Raw genomic sequence first — 18,761 nt, forward strand, 5'->3', positions numbered from 1 at the left:
TGGTAGCCCATCTGTAACCCCAGAGAGGCAGGGCTTCCCTGAGGCCAGCTCTGGATTTAGTGAGAGACCTAGCCACAGTAAGCAGAGTGGGAAGAGATCTCGGAAGACACCCAACATCAAACCGTTGCCTCCACAGAGACATGCATACGAATGCAAGGGACCCACACACATACCTACACCTGCATGTGTGTCCCATACACATATACACACAAAATAAATAAAAGAGAACATTGAATGAAAACAGTAAAGAACATGGCTACTCCCGGGTATGGTTGAGGAGAAGTTTTTTTTTTTTTTAATTGCAGACATGAAGGAGAGAACAGTCAGAGGCATCTAGAAGAGTCCAGAGCAGAGAAAGTAGTAGACCAGACATGGCCAGCAGACTGAACCAGGCCACGAGAGGGCAGAAAGAAGGAGAGCGAGAAAAGAAGAAGAGAGAGAAGAGGAGAGAGGACAAGGACCAAAAGGCCAGGAGAGCTAATGGCTGAAATGGCAGAGTTTTATAGGAAAGAGAAGCTGTGGGAAGGCAACCTCGAGGGGTGGGGGTGGGGGTGGGGATGGGGGTGATGGGGGGGGGAGGAGGAGCAGCGAGGGGTTGATGCTGAAAGGAGCCATGACTTCTTTTTTTCTTTTTCTTTTTGGTTTTTTGAGTCAAGGTTTCTCTGTGTCTATCCCTGGCTGTCCTGGACTCACTTTGTAGACCAGCCTGGCCTCGAACTCACAGTGATCCACCTGCCTCTGCCTCCCTAGTGCTGGGATTAAAGGCATTGTTTCTTATCTTTAAAAAAAAAAAGAAGATTTCTTTGTAGTACTTTTAATTGTGTGTGAGTGTAGATTCCTGCAGAGGCCAGAGGAGTTAGATTTCCCTGGAGCTGCAGTTACAGGCAGTTGTGAGACCCCTGCCATGGGTGCTGGGAATTGAACTCAGGCCTTCCACAAGAACAGTGTGTAGTCTTAACCACTGAGCCATTTCTACTTTTATGACTCATTCATTCATTTGTTTAATGTGGTACTGGGGACGGAACCCAGGGCCTTGAGCAAGCAATTGCTGTACCACTGAGCCACACTCCCAATGCAGTTGTCATAGTAGAGGTACAAAGTCACCCCAGCTGCAGAGCTCACCAGTATTGAGCCACCGCTCACAGGAAGATGCTCCCTTCCTCCCTCCCACCCTCCCCTCCTCCTTCCCTCTCCATGTGTAAATGTGTGCACAGTATAGTTCTCCAGAGAACAGTGGCTGGTGTTAGGTGTCTCCGGATTATTCTCCGTCTTGTTTCTCAAGGCAGGATCTTTCTTTCAAAACAATTTTTTTGGGTTTTTTTTTCTCAAGACAGGGTTTCTCTGTGTAACCTCGGCTGTCCTGGATTCGCTTTATAGACCAGGCTGGCCTCAAACTCACAGTGCCCTGCCTGCCTCTGCCTCCCGAGTGCTGGGATTAAAGGTGTGCACCACCACACCTGGCAAAAACATTTTTTTTAAAAAAAAGCTGGGTATGGTAGTGCATGCCTTTAGTCACAACACTTGGGAGGCAGAGGCAGGAGGATCTCTGTGAGTTCCAGAACAGCCAGGGCTATACAGAGAAGCCCTGTCTAGGAAAAAAAATTTTTTTTAAAAGGTCTAAACCTCCACAGGCATTGGACACACACATTGAGTCAGAACACTCATACACATAATAAATCAATAAATATAAATTTTAAGGTTTTAAAAATATTTTATTTTTATGTGTATGTAGATCATACACATAAAATTTTTGTTTACTGTTGTCCACAGAGGTCAGATGAGGGTGTTGGGTTCCCTGGAACTGGAGTATGGTGGCCATATGCCACCACATGGGTACCGGGAGTGCAACCCAGTGAGTGCTGAGTCATCACTATGGACCTGGAAACAGGATCTTTCCGTGAACCTAGAGCTTCCCATGGGCTTCAGGGTCTGCCTGTCTCTGTCCTTGGTGCTGCAGTTAGAGTCGCCCACCATGTCCAGGTTTTCTGTGAGTGCTAGGGATCCAAGTTCAGTCCTCATGCGTTCATGTATTTCCTAGCTGAGTCAACTCCTAGCCCCAGAGGCCTGTCCTTGCAAGCCTCTGTCCACAGTTTCACAAACTGCTCCGTAAGTTATTTTTATGTGTTTGTTTAAAGGCATCTTATGCAATCTGTGTTGATTACTATTAAACCCATCCATGCCCCACATCCTGTAATTCATGCCTGCAGCAGTTTCTCCAACAGTCTTATTGGTAAGGTTACTAGGACGTTCTAGTACTCTGGACAGAAAACAGTTCCTCGCCTCTACGCTTGGAGCCATTTTAGACAGCAAGATGAACAATGTAAACCACCATGAAAGATGCCGAAACAAAGGTGACAGAGAGTAAAATAGACATACTCGTGCAGTGAGAGGGGAAGCGAGAACGGAAAGTATTTCCTTGCTTACCCTCAGCTGGCAGTATGATTCTGGTGACCTAAAAACTTTTAACAGCCCAGTGTGATGACACACATTAAAAAATAATAATAATAAATTTTATTTATTTTTATTTTATGCACTTTGATGCTTTGCCCCCACATGTGTCTGTGTGAGGTTATTGGAGCCTCTGGAACTGCAGTTACAGGTAGTTGTGAGCTGCCATGTGGGTGCTGGGAATTGAACCTGGGTTCTTTGGAAGAGTAGCCAGTGTGCTAAATCACCCAGCCACCTCTCTATCTAGCTCGCTGACCCACACTTTTTTTTTTTAAGATTTATTTATTTACTTATGTATACAGTGTCCTGCCTGCTTGTATGCCTGCACACCAGAGGAGGGCACCAGATCTCCTCATTGTAGATGGTTGTGAGCCACCATGTGGTTGCTAGGAATTGAGCTCAGGACCTTTGGAAGAGCAGCCAGTGCTCTTAACCTCTGAGCCATCTCTCCAGCTCCTGATCCACACTTTTAATCCTCACACTCAAGATCTAGAATCAGGAGGATCTCTGTGAGTTGGAGGCCAGGCCAGTTTGGATATATAGCAAGTTCTAGGCCATCCAGGGTACATAGTGAGACCCTGGTGTGTGTGTGTGTGTGTGTGTGTGTGTGTGTGTGTGTGTGTGTGTGTATGTGTGTGTGTGTGTAGTTAACTGATTTACTGGGTTCTCTAGAATAGCAGCAAATGCTCTTTACTGCTGAGCTATTTTTCCAGAGGGGGCTCTTTTTTTTTTTTTTTTTTTTTTTTTGGCATGCTATGAGTATTAGTGAATAGCTGAAAAATAGCACTGAATTTGGTATAACTGTTAAGAAGCAGGTGGATTCACAAATATATAATTTGTGAATAGTGAGGATCAAATGTACTAGTGAAAGAAATAAACATGATACTGTCCAAAATACAAAAATAAGGCTGGGGAGACAACCTCAGTTTGGACCCCCAGCATCCTGTTAAGGCCACGTATGGCAGCACGTGTCTCTAACTCCAGCACAGGGAGAGGGGGGAGAGTGGATCTGGGAGCTCACTGGCAGCCACTCTAGTAAAAACTGAACTCTGAGTTCCGTGATTGTCCTGCTCTCAGTATGGTATTGGGGCCAGAGAGGGAGCCTGTGAGTAAAGGTGCTGGCCACGCAGGCCTGGCAGCTCTAGATCAACCCTCAGAACCCTGTAACAGTGGAAGGACAGAGCAGACTTGACAGCATTTTCCTCTCATCTCCAAGGCACACTATGGCACACGCATGCCATAACACTGACTCGCCTCACATGCACAAACCATAATAATACATAAAAGAAGGCCAAGCCTTTGTGGCAGCACATAGCTTTAATCCCAACACTCAGGAGGCAGAGGCAGGCAGAACTCTTGAGTTTGAGAGCAGCGTGAGCTACATATTAAGGTCCAGTCTAGGTAGGGTACATCTCAAACAAATAAACAAACAAATCAGTCAGGTTATTAAAAAAAAATATAGGACGCAGAATCACCCTTTGTATGTATACACATGCATATATATGTACAATATGTGTGCGCAGACACAACTTCCCAGACATACTTTTTTAAAAAGATGTATTTACTATGTATACAGTATTCTGCCCAAATGTATGCCTGCACACCAGAAGAAGGAACCAGATCTCATTATAGATGGTTGTGAGCCACCATGAGGTTGCTGGGAATTGAACTCAGGACCTTTGGAAGAACAGATAGTGCTCTTAACCTCTGAGCCATCTCTCCAGCCCCCAAACATACTTTTTTAAAGTGTAGATTTGGGACTGGAGAGATGACTCAGTGGGTAGGAGCATGGGCTGCTCTCACAAAGCACCTGGATTGGGTTCCCGGCACCCACATGGTGGCTTACAACCATCTGTAACTCCAGTCCCAGGGGATCGACAACCTCTTCTGTCCGAGGACACCAGGTATGCACATGAAGTTCATATATGCATACAGGCAAAGTACTCATTCACATAAATGAGTGGGGGGGGGGGCACGCGAGGATTTAAGATGTAGGTGTGGCCCCTGGAAAAAAAGTATACTAGAACAAACAGTTCATTGATATCAAAGGCTCGTAGCCATACAGGCCACACACCAAAGACAAAGGCATAAAACTGGGTGAATTTGGAAACTGAGGAATATATCTGTAAGGTTGGCAAGCCACTACTACCAGCCAGATCTGGGGAGACGTGAACAAAATTATAATGTATGCTCTGCAGGAGGCTTCCGTGCGGGAACCAGGGTCTGCTCGGGACCATCCACCTCCTCTGGGCTGAGAGTCACACATGGATGTTTTTTGACTGTGTTTCCTCCTTTCTCATTCCAGTTGCCAGTTTGCAGTGTAAGCAATCCAAGCCGGTGTGAGGCAGATGAGTTCAAATATGGGAACCTCTGCTGCCAACTCTGTCCCGCTGGTGAGTGCCAGGACGCTTCCCACAGGTCTGGCCTTCTGACTGGGGAAAGGTGCTTTAGCTTTAGCAGGTCTTTAGCCAGGGCTGAAATGGAGACTGCAGTGAGAGAAAGTGGAATCTGACTGAAGAAGGGGAAAGCAGGTGCCATCTTGGCAAACTGCTGCTACGTGTCCTTTTATATATCCCCACCCAAGCACTGTCCGTGGCTTTGGGTGTATGTACTTGTCCAGAGGTGGGTGTGGTGTGTTCTGCAGAAGCAGCAACGAGATACTGGAGAAAAGGCACAAGTGTCTGCTCTGGCTCCCGCCCCCATCCCGTACAACTATCAATACACATCTGTACACATACCTATATGCTCACTTCTATGCAGACGAGTCTGTGGACATCCCTTTGGGTTTGTACACACACCTGTACGCACTTAACTGGTGCATGGCAATTTGTGGGCGCGTCCCTAAAGCACATCCCAGAAATGAGTGTGACATGGGACTGACCTGACTGAATGCAGCAGAAGCTAGCGCGTGCTCAGAGCTCATATTGTCGGGAGTGTGTCCTTCGCCTGTGCTTCTGAGAAGATGGCCACAGTGTGACTAATGTGGTGGGACCTTATCTTTAGAGTCTGGAATTCTGTGAAGCCATCACGGACAGTCCTGGATAGGATGGGAGGAAGAAATGGGCATGTAGGCCTCTTGTAGGCCAGCTCTCTGGGACTGTGGAGTAGAGGAAGAACCTTCTTGCTCAAACACCTTTGAGGACATCAGTCTCAGCCAAGGGGTAATGCAGGGCCTTCACATGTTAAGTAGGAAGACTGTGGCTGATTATCCAGCTAGAAAGTTCCAAGGAGGCTGGGGGCCCAGGAATGGGTAGTGTGAGAGGTCTGGCCACCAAGGGTGTCAGGGAATCGGGCTTTGTTGGGTCCCAACCCCTTCTTTTTCCTCTCACGTAGGCACCTACCTCAGAGAGCAATGCCAGAGGAATCACGGTAAGAGTGACTGTCCCTCATGTGACCCTGGACACTTCATGACCCACAATAACAGTAAAACTCAGTGCTTTAGGTGCTCTCAGTGCCGGGAAGGTAAGTGTGACCGTGGGGGGCAGCCTCTCCACTGATGGTTAAAGCAAGCCGACTGACAGGAACAGGGGACACAGGAAAGAAGATGGCAAATTCTGGCTTCTTTCTTAACACTTCTTCCCTGACACGAAGGCCTGATGGGCTTTTCCTCCCCTCCCCCTCCCCCTCCCGCTTCCCTCACCTAGGGCTGGGAGTGCTCCATGGTAGAGCGCAAGCTTTAAAGGAAGAGTTGGGGGTTGGATACTCCTGAGATGGGCCCCATTCCTCCCTGGGGAGGCTACTTGTGTTCACTTGGCCCTTGTGTTAAGTGACAGGGTGAAAGCAGATTATGTGCCTGGAGTGAAGAGCCTGTGAGGGTGACTTTACAGTGTCGTAGAGTGGTGTACACTGGAACAAACTCTCACCCTGATGACTGACCTGCTTCCACAGACCAAGAGGAGGTGGCCAGATGCTCCCCAACGGCTGATCTTGTGTGCCAGTGTAAACAGGGCACCTACTGTGACTCCGAAAACTGCGCAGAGAAGTGCTATTCGTGCAGCAGGTGCCTACAGGGGGGTTGGGGGGAAGGGACAATGAATATACTGTCCCGGCTCCTGCCCTCTAGTCCCCTAGCCTGTGTCCCTGTGTATAGAGGGGCTCCTTAGGGTAGTGAAATGCCCAAGTCATGAAACCTCCACAGACTACCAGAGACCAGCCGGATGCAATGTACACAGGGTCTTTTTTATTGATGGAGCTCCAGAGCAAGGACCATTGGTTCCGGTTCCCCAGAGGCTGAGAAAGGTGGGCGGCCTTGACTCCTTAGAATACAAGGTTTATAAAGGCAGAAACCACAAGTGGGACTTTCCCAGCCTTGGCATCACATAATTGGGTAAGGGGCATAGGGGAAGTTGGCCTTAACTGATAAGGTACAGGGCAGAGGAGCTTTAAGTCACGCTGAGGGGGACTCTTATCTAGACATTTCATCTGCTGTAGCTGTTACATTGTAGGGTTCCCCCCCACACACACATAATTAATTAGTTAAGGGGATAAAGGGAAAGCTGGCCCTAATCAGATAAGGGTGAGCTTGTGTTTGGATCTCAGGGAAGTGAACCCCTCCCCTCCCCCATTTAGCTCCCAGAAAAGTTGACTTTAAGCTGATTAACCTCAGGGCAAGAGGGGTTCTTCTGCTCAGGGAAGCTAGCCTTGTCCAGTTCCCACAGTAGCACCTGCCACATAGACAGGATGTTTCCTCCGGAAGCTGCCTGGAGACAGTGCTCGCTTGCTCGCTCGCTCACTCACTCACCAAACAGCCTTTGAGCCCCAACAGTGAGAGACACACAGTGGAGATACATACATAGCATAAGCCCACTAGAGGTAAACTGGGGATGAGGCTAAGTAGGTAGTGTTTGCTTAGCACACACAAAATCCTAGGTTTCTTCCTCAGAACTGTACAAACCAGGTGTGGTGTGATAGCCTGTGATCCTGGCACTGGGGAAGTAGAGGGAGAAAATCAAGGTTAACTACACAGCAAGGTTTAGGTCAGCTTGGGGTAGAGATACGGTCCTAATAAAACACAATAGACAATGAGAGAGCTCGTGACCATGGGAGCATCTGCACTCTCAGTGATTCCTTGTCAGGAATCTCTCTGACAAGATTATCTTTGAGTAGAGGCTCAGTGAATCAGGAAGAGATGGAACCGTAAGAAGTTGTAATGGAACCTTTAATCCCAGCACTTGGGAGGCAGAGGCAGGCGGATTGCTGTGAGTTCAAGGCCAGCCTGGTCTACAAAGCAAGGCCAGGCCAGCCAAGGCTACACAGAGAAACCCTGTCTCAAAACAAAAAACAAAAAACAAAAACAAAAACAAACAAACAAACAAAAAACAAACAAGAAGAAGTAGAAGGGAGAAAGAACTCTAGGCAGAGAGGACAGCAAAAGTGATTACTGTTGAGGGTGGAAGAGAGCTGGATGGCCCAGGGCTAAGAAATGTACTACTTTTCTAAGGACCTGAGTTCAGTTCACTGCATCCACATTAGGGTACTTAACAACTGTCTATAACTCCAGCTCCAGGGACTCTGATGCCCTCTTCTGGGCTCCTTGGGCACTTGCACTCATGTGCATACACACAGAGACACATACATATGCATATATACAAACACAACGTCTTTTAAAAAAATACTTATCTATTATTTATATAGTGATTTACATGTACATCTGCAGGCAGATGGCATCAGGTTACACTATAGATGGTTGTGAGCCACCATGTGGTTGCCAGGAATCAAACTCAGGACCTCTGAAAGAGCAGTCAGCGCTCTCAACCTCTGAGCAATTTCTCCAGCCCACATAAAGAAAGTCTTTTAAATATAAGTCTTTTAAAAAGAAATTTGGTGGGACCAGGGATGCATTTCATTTGGTCGGGTGCTTTTGTAGACATAAATTCAATCTCTAGCACTACATATACCAGGTATGTCTCCAGTCCTAGTACTCCTCGAGGCAGGATGAACACAAATTCAAGGTCATCTTTGGTTACATAATGAGTTTGAGGCCAGCCTGGGATACACGAGACTTTGCCTTTTAAAAACAAAAACAACAACAACATAAATAAAAATCTTGTGGTCACTGAAACAAAAACAACAATAAAAAAATCTTGTGGCCACTTAACAATGACTGTAAACAGGGGATAAAAACAGAAAGCTTTAGGCTAGGCGTGGTGGCACACACCTTTAATCCCAGCACTCAGGATCCCTGTGAGTTTGAGGCCAGCCTGGTCTACAAAGTGAGTCTAGGACAGCCAAGGCTACACAGAGTAACCCTGCCTCGAAAAACTGGAGGGGGTGGGGAGAAAACAGAAAAACTTTCTATATGGTTCTGGAGCCCAGAAGTCCAACATCAAATCCAACATCAAAGGTATCCACAAGCTCTCACTCCCTCTGCAGGCTCTAGGGCAGTGGTTCTCAAACTTTCTAATGCTGCAGTCCTTTTTAATGCAGTTGTGGTGAACCCCCCAACCATGTAGCCCTGGCAATCTTGGAACTCTTTTTGTAGACCAGGCTGGCCTCAAACTCACAGAGATCAGCCTGCCTCAGCTCCCTGAGTGCTGGGATTAAAGGTGTGCACCATCACCACCTGGCTCATGAAATTATTTTTGTTGCTGCTTCATAACTATAATTTAGCTACTATTAGGAATAATAATGTAAAAATCATAAAATAAATTTTTTTTCAAGACAGGGTTTCTCTGTGTAGCCTTGACTGTCCTGGACTCGCTTTGTAGACCAGGCTGGCCTCGAACTCACAGCGATCTGCCTGCCCCTGCCTCCCGAGTGCTGGGATTAAAGGCGTGCGCCCATATTTTTAAATGTGCATAGGCGTTTGCCCATATGTCTGATGCCCATGGAGGCCCCAAGAGAGTGTTGGATCCCCTGGAAGTAGACTTATTAGCTGGTTGTAAGGCACTGTGTAGATGCTGGGAATAGAACCTACACTTTCTAGAGGATCAGCAAATGCTCTTAAGCACCGAGCCATCTTTCCTTATATAGTGCTTCTGGTTTTTTTTTTTTTTTTTTTTTTTTTAAGACATGGTCTTACTGTATATCTCTAGCTTGTCTGGAACTTGCTATATAAACCAGACTGGCTTGGCCTCACAACATCATGCTTGTATCTACTTCCCAAGGGCTGGGATGAAAAGCATTTACCCACACAGCAGGCAACAGCTTACACCTGTGAGGCAGGTTAGATTAACATGATCTAAGGATCACTGAGCTGTGGCATCAGGGACCCGGTGTGAGTAAAACACTGCCTTCAACTCCAGTTTGAAGGATGCTCTTGCTCGCCTGCATATGCTTGCTTGCTTCTTCATTCACACTGTCTTTGTCTCTAGGCAGACATCCCTCTACGTGGTGGGATAGCAGATCTGGTACTCATAGCCAGACACTCTACCTAGTAGGGAAGAGAGGGGTGCCTTTCCCCTAAATATCACAGACACCCCTAAACTCGTCTTTTCAGAAGGGCAAGGTGTAGCCGGGCCATGCTGGGGTGGAGCTGATCCATCCTAATCCTGTGGGTAGTGAAGACTGAGTTCTGGCTGCCTGGGAGGGAGGGAGCAACACACTCTGCTTCCCTTCCAGTTGTCCTAAGGGCAAAGTCATCCAGCAGTGCAATGCCACAGTGGATACAGTCTGTGACACTTTTGATTCGAAGCCAGGTAAGGGCCTGTCTCCTAAACTCACATTTAAAAATGTTCACCGGTGTACTGGCTAGTTTTTATGTCACTTAACACAGGATAGAGTTATGTAGGAAAAGAGAACCTCAGTTGAGAAAATGGGCCCCCATCAGACTTACAGGTAGGTAAGCCAATGGGACATTTTCTTAATTAGTGATGGATGTAAGGGGGCACTTCAGTCCACTGTGGGTCGTGCCACCCCTGAACAGGTAGGTGATCCTGAACTTTATAAGGAAGCAGGCCAAGCAAGCCACGAAGGAGAAGCCAATAAGCAGCACCCCTCTATGGCTTCTGCATCAGTACCTGCCTCCAGGTTCCTGCCTCAACTTCCTGTCCTGACTTCTCTGATGATGGTCTCAAGCTGTAAGATGAAGTAAACCTTTTCCTCCCCAAGTTGCTTTTGCTCATTGTCTTAGGGTTTCCATTGCTGTGAGGAGACACCATGACCAAGACGACTCTTTTTTTTTTTTAATATATTTTTTTAATTTTTAAAAAATATTTTATTTTAATTTTAATAAAAATATTTTATTTATTTATTACATATACACACCAGAAGAGGGCGTCAGATCACATTGTAGATAGTTGTGAGCCACCATGTTGTTCTTGGGAATTGAACTCAGGACCTCTGGAAGAGCAGTCAGTTCTCTTAACATCTGAGCCATCTCCAGCCCTCTCCCCAACTCCTAAAGAAAGCTTTCATTAAAAACTATAAGCATGGGAGGGAGCGGGGAATGAGAAGATACAAGTGAGGGAATAACAACTGATACATAATCTGAATAAATTATTTTTGGGAAAAAAACTATTACTAGAAGGGACTGGAGAGATGGCTCAGAGGTTAAAAGCACTGGCTGCTCTTCCAAAGGTCATTAAGTTCAATTCCCGGCAACCACATGGTAGCTGATAACCATCTGCACTGAGATCTGGTGCCCTCTTCTGGCCTGCAGGCATACACACAGACAGAATACTGTATAAAATTAAATTTTAAAAAATTTTTAAAAGAAAAATACTTTTTAAAAAAACTATAAGCAGAAGGGGACCGGAGAGATGGCTCCGGGATTGAGAGCACTTGCTCTTGCAGAGGACCTGGGATCAATCCCAGCACCTGTGTGGTGGCTCACCGTGCTGTTATTCCAGTCTCAAGGCTTTGGTTACCATCTCTTTGTGCACCAGACACACACGGTGTACATATATACATACAGGCAAAACATTCACACACATAAAAGAAATCCTGCAAGCGGGGACTGGCATGAAGTCTCAGCAGATAAAAGCACTTGCCATGTGGGCCTGGCAACCTGAGTTCAAGCCTCAGAAACCTGAAACCAAAGGTGGAGGTGGGAAAAATCTGAGCAAAGCTGTCCTCTGACCTCCACACACACAACAGCAAAGTGTTTGTTTGGAAAGTGGGACTAGGGAGCTCAGTGGGTAAGAATGCTCGATGCGCAAGCATGAGGACCTGAGTTCAAATCTCAGAGCAGCGTGTGGCTGTGCTTCTATCTCTGGGACTCATTGGTTGCCAGTGTGGCTGCCAGTTCAGTGACAGACCTTAACTCAAGGAAATAAGGCAGAGAGTACTAGAACAGGACACCAGCATCCTCCCCTGACCTCTGCTTGTAGGTGTGTGGGGAGAGCACATATACACACACACACCATGTAATAATAAATAATAATAAAATGAAATTTAATAAATAATAGAGTGAAAAAACATCCAAGTGTGACAAAACAAATCCGTAGCTCCATCACATAGGCTATTGAGGCAGGAGGATACTGCGAATTGAAGGCCAGTCTGGATTGTATATCTAGTACTGGACCAGTCAGGACTACATAGCAAGATCATGTATCCAAAAAAAAAAAAAAAAAAGGAACTGGAAAGATGCCTCATTGGTTAATAGTATTTGTTGATGTATAGTATTTGTTGATGTAGCAGTGGACCCAGGTTCAATTCCTAGCACCCACGTGGCAGCGCACAACCATCTATAACTCCTGTTCTAAGGGATCTGGCGCCCTCTTTTGGCCTCCATAGGCACTGCATGCACACAGTGTGCATACACATAGACAAAACACAAAATTAAGTGCTAAAAATAAGGTAAATAATTAATGAACAACAATTTTAGAAGGATGCTTAATACCCAAAACAACAAATGCAGAATAAGTAGAAAGGTCTTATCTGAGACTAAGGAAGCCTTTAGGTTGAGTGATGTGTGGGAGAGACTGGCTTTGTTGACTCTCATGTAGCTATGGACAGAGCCTGGGCCCATATATCTATGTGCTGGCCTCTCCCTGGGCTGTGGTTTCACAAGGAATGAGGCCAGGATTCCCAAATGGTCTCAGCAGGCTGTGGAAAGCAGAGCCACCTGCTGCTGTTCCGGGGAGGCACAGCCTTTGCCCCTTCTGAGGACTTTAGCAGGACGCCCATGGCCTCATCTGCCTCAACAATCTTCTTTCTCATTCCAGGACTGTCAGGCTTTCAGTGTCCCTGCTCCTCTTGGCCTCTCATTACCGTAGTTGTCCTCATTGTTGCTGTGCTCACCATCATTGGCGTAATCATCTGGTATTCTTGGAAAAGAGGTGAGTAAATGCCAGGCCGTGGTGGCATGCCTCTTAAATCTCAGGACTTGGGACAGGTGGATCTCTGTGTTTGAGGCCAACATGGATGTTGGCCTATAGATTGAATTCCAAGACAGCAAGTAAACAAACAAACAGACAAACAAGCAAACAAAAAGAGGTGAAGTGAAAGCTAGAGCAGTCTGGAGAAAAATGCATGTGCAACCTTGTGTGTGTGTGTGTGTCTGTTTGTGTGTATTGCATGTGTGTGTGTGTGTGTGTGTGTGTGTGTGTGTGTGTGTGCATTCCACATATACGTAGGTGCCCAGAAACCAAAGCATCAGGTAGCCTGGAGGTAGAATTACAAGGTGGCTGTGAGCGCCTGACGTGGGTACCGGGAAGTAAACTGGGACCCTCAGCTCGGGCAGGACTCACTCCCAGAAAAGGCAGTGTATTTAACAAGCCTCCGGCTTTCTTGTTGTAGAAAGAAGAATCCTGAATAAAATCAATAACAGCATCTCTGGTAAGTGGGTCATGGTGGCATTGGGCACCGTTCAGGGTGTCCTAGCCTGAAGCAAGGGACGGAGGGATGGGCCAAAGGGGCCCCTGCATTTACCCATGTGCAACACACACACACACACACACACACACACACAACACACACAACACACACACACACACACACACACAACACACACAACACACACACACACACACACACACACACACACACACACACACGCCAAGGTTCAGGTATGTGTTGCCAGGTTTTCAAGACATTTCCTCTCCCTTGAGGAACCCACTGAACCAATGAACCTAAATTTACCGTGTGTACCCTTTTTTTCTGAGTTCAGGAGAGGAGAAGATTCAGCTCTGTCAGTAGTATGCTGAGAATTATCATTATTTTGTCATAATCTCATATAGCCCAGGCTAGCCTCAGACTTGCTATGTATGCCTTGAAATTTGTTTTAAAAGGTTTTTTGTTTGTTTTTCTTTTGTTCTTTTTTTTTTTTTTTTTTTGGTTTTTTGAGACAGGTCTCTCTGTGTAGCCTTGGCTCTCCTAGACTTGCTTTGTAGATCAGGCTGGCCTCGAACTCACAGCGATCCACGTGCCTCTGCCTTCCAAGTGCTGGGACTAAAGGTGTGCGCCACCATGTCCAGCTTAAAAGTTTTTTTAAAATTAAAGTATGTGCCTTTTTTGTTGTCGTTGTTTTTACCTATGTATGCTGTGTATATGCAGTGACTGGATCTCTTGGAACTAGAGTTACTGAGCCACCCTGTGGACGCTGGGAACTGAGGCCAGAATCCCTGCACAAACAGCCAGTGCCTTTAACACTGAACTCCCGGTTTCCAAGGCATTGTGGGTGCTATGCCACTTCCTAGAAATCCGTGATGGCAGCTCCTGACCAACCCATTGCTGTGTGCTCAGGTCTTGTTAGGTCAACAATTTGTCCCAGAAAGCTAGAAGGTGTGGTAGCCTAAGCCTCCCTACCTGTATCCTGGGGTTCGGTTTGGGCCATGGCGTTTGTGTTCTCTTTATGAGAGCCAAGGTCTGCTCTGGGAAGAAACGGAAGATTTAGTGGTTTAGACACAGAGTAGAAACTGAGGCGCAGAAAATCAAAGGGAAGTGTCCTACCTTTCTAAAGATAAGAGTGCCTTGAGCTCTTGTAACAAATGACTACAAGGTGGGGTCAGCCCCTCAGGAATGTGCTGTCTCGATGCCATTCTAATGGTCACACGTCTAAGCCTAAGGTGTGACTAAAGCTAGGTCTCTCAGTAGCCTTTCCAGCTTCTGGGAACTGTCAGGCTTTGTCTTGAGGCTGCTTAAACTAGTCTGCCACCATCTTCAGATGGCCCCCCTCACTGCATGTGTCCTAACCTATAAAAACCTATCCAATTATGATCCTAGTTGCAGGCAACAGGTCAGGACATGGGGTTATCTTTTGGAAGCCATGGGTAACCCCACAGCAGGCTCGTCCTAGGATCTGCTCAGGCCCTGACATCACAAGGTGTAGATCTCCCTGACTGGCCTCCCAGATGCGTGGCATCCCTTCCCCTCAGCATGCCTCTGGTTACCTTGCTAGGCACTGCCCTGAACCCTGGAGGCCTCAGCAGAGTAAGGAAGGACAGGTCCAGCTTCTGGCCTTCCTAGAAGAGGCCAGGAGTTCCTTCCGGAAGGAAGACTGAAGCCATGCATAGCCTGGTTGCTTTCTACCATCTAAGTAATAGATAAATTAGTGACAGTCTTGGCTGGCCCTGCCCAACCTGGGTCTCCTTTCCACTGGGGATTACTTGGGGACACAAAGAGCCTCTCATATCCTGAGAACCAGAGCCACAGAAATGCTTTCCTCCAGAACGTTCTAAAAATGTACATAGACTCTTGGTTTTGTATGTGTACGTGTGTGAGTGTGTGGGTTTTTTCCCCCCAGACTCCAGCATGCTATGAAATTCTAAAATGTAAACAGATGGCGTTCCTGAAGCTCACTGGATTTAAGGACATTGAGATTTCTGCATGGAAGCCAAGGAAGCGAAGAACACGGCAAGCTCAGTAGTGCTGTTTCTAAACCTAAGGCTGGCCTCCTGGAAATGAATAATTCTACATGTGTTTGCAAACTGTGACAATTTGGCTGCTGCCAAAAATTGTGTTTCCTGGGCCTTCAAGCTGGAGTCAAGGGTCTTTTGGTACAGGACCGAGACATTCCAAATAGCCCAGCCGATTTTGGAGCTGACACCCATCCCACGGCACACCCTGGGAACCCCAGATACGTAATGTGCCCTTCTCTTGTGTAAAGCTCAGCTGTTCTGGGTTCAGCCAGGGGGTTTCCCTCTTGAAGTTTGCTGTGGCCTCAGAGACATGAGGTTTTGTGCTCTAAACTTGTTAGCTGGAGCCAATCTGGGCTCACTGTCTTATGGTGCTCAGAAGAATATCTTCCTAGGAGCCAAGGATGGGAGGACCCAATGGGGGTCCATTGAGCCCACCACACCCCTTCTGCCTACATCGGGGTGTGGCCCAGACAAGGTGGTCTTTCATACATGTAAGCTTACAACAAAGGCCTCTGGCAGGCCTGCCTGAACAACTGTGGACTGTCCCACACCAGGCACTGGGAACAGTATCTATGCTTTTTGGCTGTCCATCCCTCAGGCGTCTGTAAGAAGCAGCCTTAGATTTGATTCCTCTCAAACTACAGTGAGCAGGGGTGAAAGAGAATTCCTCAGAGGAAGCTATGCCTACATAGGTTAACTGATTAAAATTGTAACGATGTGGGGAGGTATAGCTAGGCCCTTCTAACCTACTACGTAACAATTTCTTGCCTCCCTCTGGGTCAGACCTACCGGGGCATGAGGCCCTTGTGCTCACAGGGAAGCACTCCAGAAACAAGGAATGTTAAACCACGCAGGATCATCTCCTCAGTGGAATGTTAAACCACGCAGGATCATCTCAGCGGGGGAGGTGTATAACCTGTTTTCTACTAGGAAGGCTGGGAATGGATGCAGCTAACAGCCTGGGGATCTGTGCTATTTGTAGGCACAGGCCACACTTAATCTCCCCAACTATTAGTATGTTTATCCCAGACACCTCCTCCCTAGGCCATTTTCTTGAGCATGGTTTCTCAATAAAAGCCCTCCTTATAGGAGATGTCACTTGTACATTACAATAACCTAGGCGACTTCTGTGCTATCTGTGGAGCCAGGCCACTCTTGACTCCCACAGAATTTTTTTTTTTTTTTGGTTTGTTTGTTTATCCCACACTCTTTCTCCTTAGACCTGCATCGCGAGCATTGTTTCTGAGTCAACAGAGCGCATCTTGTTTGTTTGTTTGTTTTTTGGTTTCTCTGTATAGCCCTGGATATCCTGGAAGTCATTCATTCATTCACTCAGCTTGAGGCCAGCCTGGTCTACAAGGCAAGTCCAAGACAGCCAAAGCTACACAGGAAAACCCTGTCTCATGTTTTTGTTTTGTTTTGTTTTTTAACTGTGCTGAAAGTAAATATGGCTAAAGTGCTAGGGTCACACTCCAGAGGTTTGAACCATCACAGGCTAAATTGTGCTGAGCCAAATTTCCCTCTTACCTCAAGTGGATTGTTACTCTGTCAGCCCTGGTGTTTGCAGAGATCCACAACACTGTGATGACAGGGAAAAAAAAAAAGAACTATGGCACTATATTCACTTGAGAGAATTCTATTCTCTACCAATCCAGGGACTATGAATGCTGTCATACACCTGAAGCCACAGCTGAGGTTGCCACTGTGCTGTGACACTTAACTCTTCCACTAATGTGTCTGAAGAATGCCTTACTTTATACGTTTTTGTTTTGTTCTACAAAACTCTACGGAACCATGGAATTAGGGGTACTTAAATTCTGGGGCCACAATCACTCAGACTTGGCTCCAGAATAAACTATTTCTCGTTCCCTTTGACAACTGTGTTTTTGCATCCACCCCAGGAGCTTTTTCTAGGGATGGTGACAGTCACCAAGACCTTTCTGAAGTCTTAATGCCACCAACATGGTGCACTGAACAATATGGCAGTAGGTATTTTGATTATTTCTTTTTTCTTTATGTAATGTAATGGTTAATTCTTTAAATTAAAATATATCTTAGTTGATATGGATGGATGTGTTGTGTTTAAGTTTCTATCTCTGTGACGGACACCAAGACCAAAAGCAGCCCGGAGAGAAAGAGTTTGTTTCATCTTATCCCTTATAGTAGTACACCATGGGGTAAAGTCAGGGCAGGAACTCAAACAGGAACCGAGAGGCTGGAACTGATGCAGAAGCCATGGAGGAGTGCTGCTTACTGGCTTGCTCCTTATGGCTTTCTCAGACTGCTTTTTGCAGGCCAGAAGAGAGCATCATAACACATTATAGGTGGTTGTGAGCCACTATGTGGTTGCTGGAATTGAACTCAGGACCTCTGGAAGAGCAGTCACTGCTCTTAACCTCTGAGCCATCTCTCCAGCCTCCCAATATTATATTTCTTAGTGTGTGTGTGTGTGTGTGTGTGTGTGTGTGTGTGTGTGTGTATCCCTGTGGGCATAGATATATGAGTGCAGGTGTCCTTGGAGGCTAGAGGAGTTGGCTCTCCTGTAAACTGGAGTTAAAAGGAAATTGTGAGCGTGGAACAGAACTCTCTGGTCCTCTGATGAAAGATCTGCATATGCTCTCAACTGCTGAGTCATTGTTCCAGCCCCTGGTGGGTTGGTTTTCACAGCCAGGCAGCCCAGGCTGGCTATGTGTAGTTCATGCCTCAAACATACAGTCATCTGTGACAGCCAGCACAATGAAAGCTAAAACTTGGACTACCTGGAAGAGCAAAGCTGTGCGCAGAGAGACACAAACTCTCTGGGTTCCTTATACCTGGAAAAGAGAGCTTTACTTAGTTTCGCATATTAAAGGACTGAGTGGGGGGGGGGGCGGTCACTGGGTTACTGGGATTGTTAGGCCTTATTTAGAGCCTTAGATGTCAAAGGGGGATCTGAGAATTGCTGAAGGAAGATGCCAGAGTCAAACAGTACGCAAAAGCAAAGAGTGTTTATTTTGCAGAAACAGCCAGCATGCTGGGCTTGTCCATTCATACAAAATGGCGCCCTCCAGTGGAGCTTGGCAGCTTCTTTTAAAGCCAAAAAAGGGCAATTCCAGTAAGGGGTAGATAACCTTTAACAGGATGTGGCCAGGCTCGTGGTAAGAGGCACTTGTACACTCCTGATTGGTTCCTTTGGGAAGGACCTGTCACCTCTTGTCTAGTTTAGCCCTAGGCCAGAGTTGAGGCAGTTGATGATTGGTTGCCCTTTTCCCCTAGGCTTTTCTGAGAAGCCAGGCCTCATTTTAAAATAGAGTAAGTTTGGCCCTCTCATCCCCCCGCCCCCCCCCCCCCCCATTGAGTCAGGGTCCATCTCAAATCCTTGGGGAGGGGCCGAGGGGCTGATACTGAGATTTCAGCACCATGAGCTGAACAGTGGAGATCTGCTTTTTGACAAATTACACCACGGCATTCAGTAAAATGTGTGGAGGAGGGATGTATTGAGTGGATGTAACAACTGTCAATAAAGCACTGTTTAGCCAATCAGCTGGGCAGAAGGATAGGAAGTAGAAGATGGGACTTCCTGGAGAGGGGCAG

General features: G+C 46.7%; 1 protein-coding gene across 1 annotated transcript in view; it reads left to right on the forward strand.

Annotated features, from left to right (window-relative positions):
- LOC311591115 (tumor necrosis factor receptor superfamily member 26-like) overlaps window positions 1-17,256 on the forward strand; it is a 21,603-nt gene extending 4,347 nt beyond the window's left edge. The window contains exons 2-8 of the mRNA XM_084770483.1: window positions 4,754-4,841; window positions 5,782-5,910; window positions 6,337-6,448; window positions 10,009-10,085; window positions 12,555-12,668; window positions 13,129-13,167; window positions 15,074-17,256. Of these exons, the coding sequence (XP_084626609.1) occupies window positions 4,754-4,841; window positions 5,782-5,910; window positions 6,337-6,448; window positions 10,009-10,085; window positions 12,555-12,668; window positions 13,129-13,167; window positions 15,074-15,090 (576 nt within the window). The 3' untranslated portion in view covers window positions 15,091-17,256. The remainder of the gene's footprint in view (window positions 1-4,753; window positions 4,842-5,781; window positions 5,911-6,336; window positions 6,449-10,008; window positions 10,086-12,554; window positions 12,669-13,128; window positions 13,168-15,073) is intronic.
- The last annotated feature ends 1,505 nt before the right edge of the window (window positions 17,257-18,761 follow it).

This window comes from Acomys minous, assembly GCF_964271855.1.
Source record: "Acomys minous genome assembly, chromosome: 2".
Taxonomy (NCBI): domain Eukaryota; kingdom Metazoa; phylum Chordata; class Mammalia; order Rodentia; family Muridae; genus Acomys; species Acomys minous.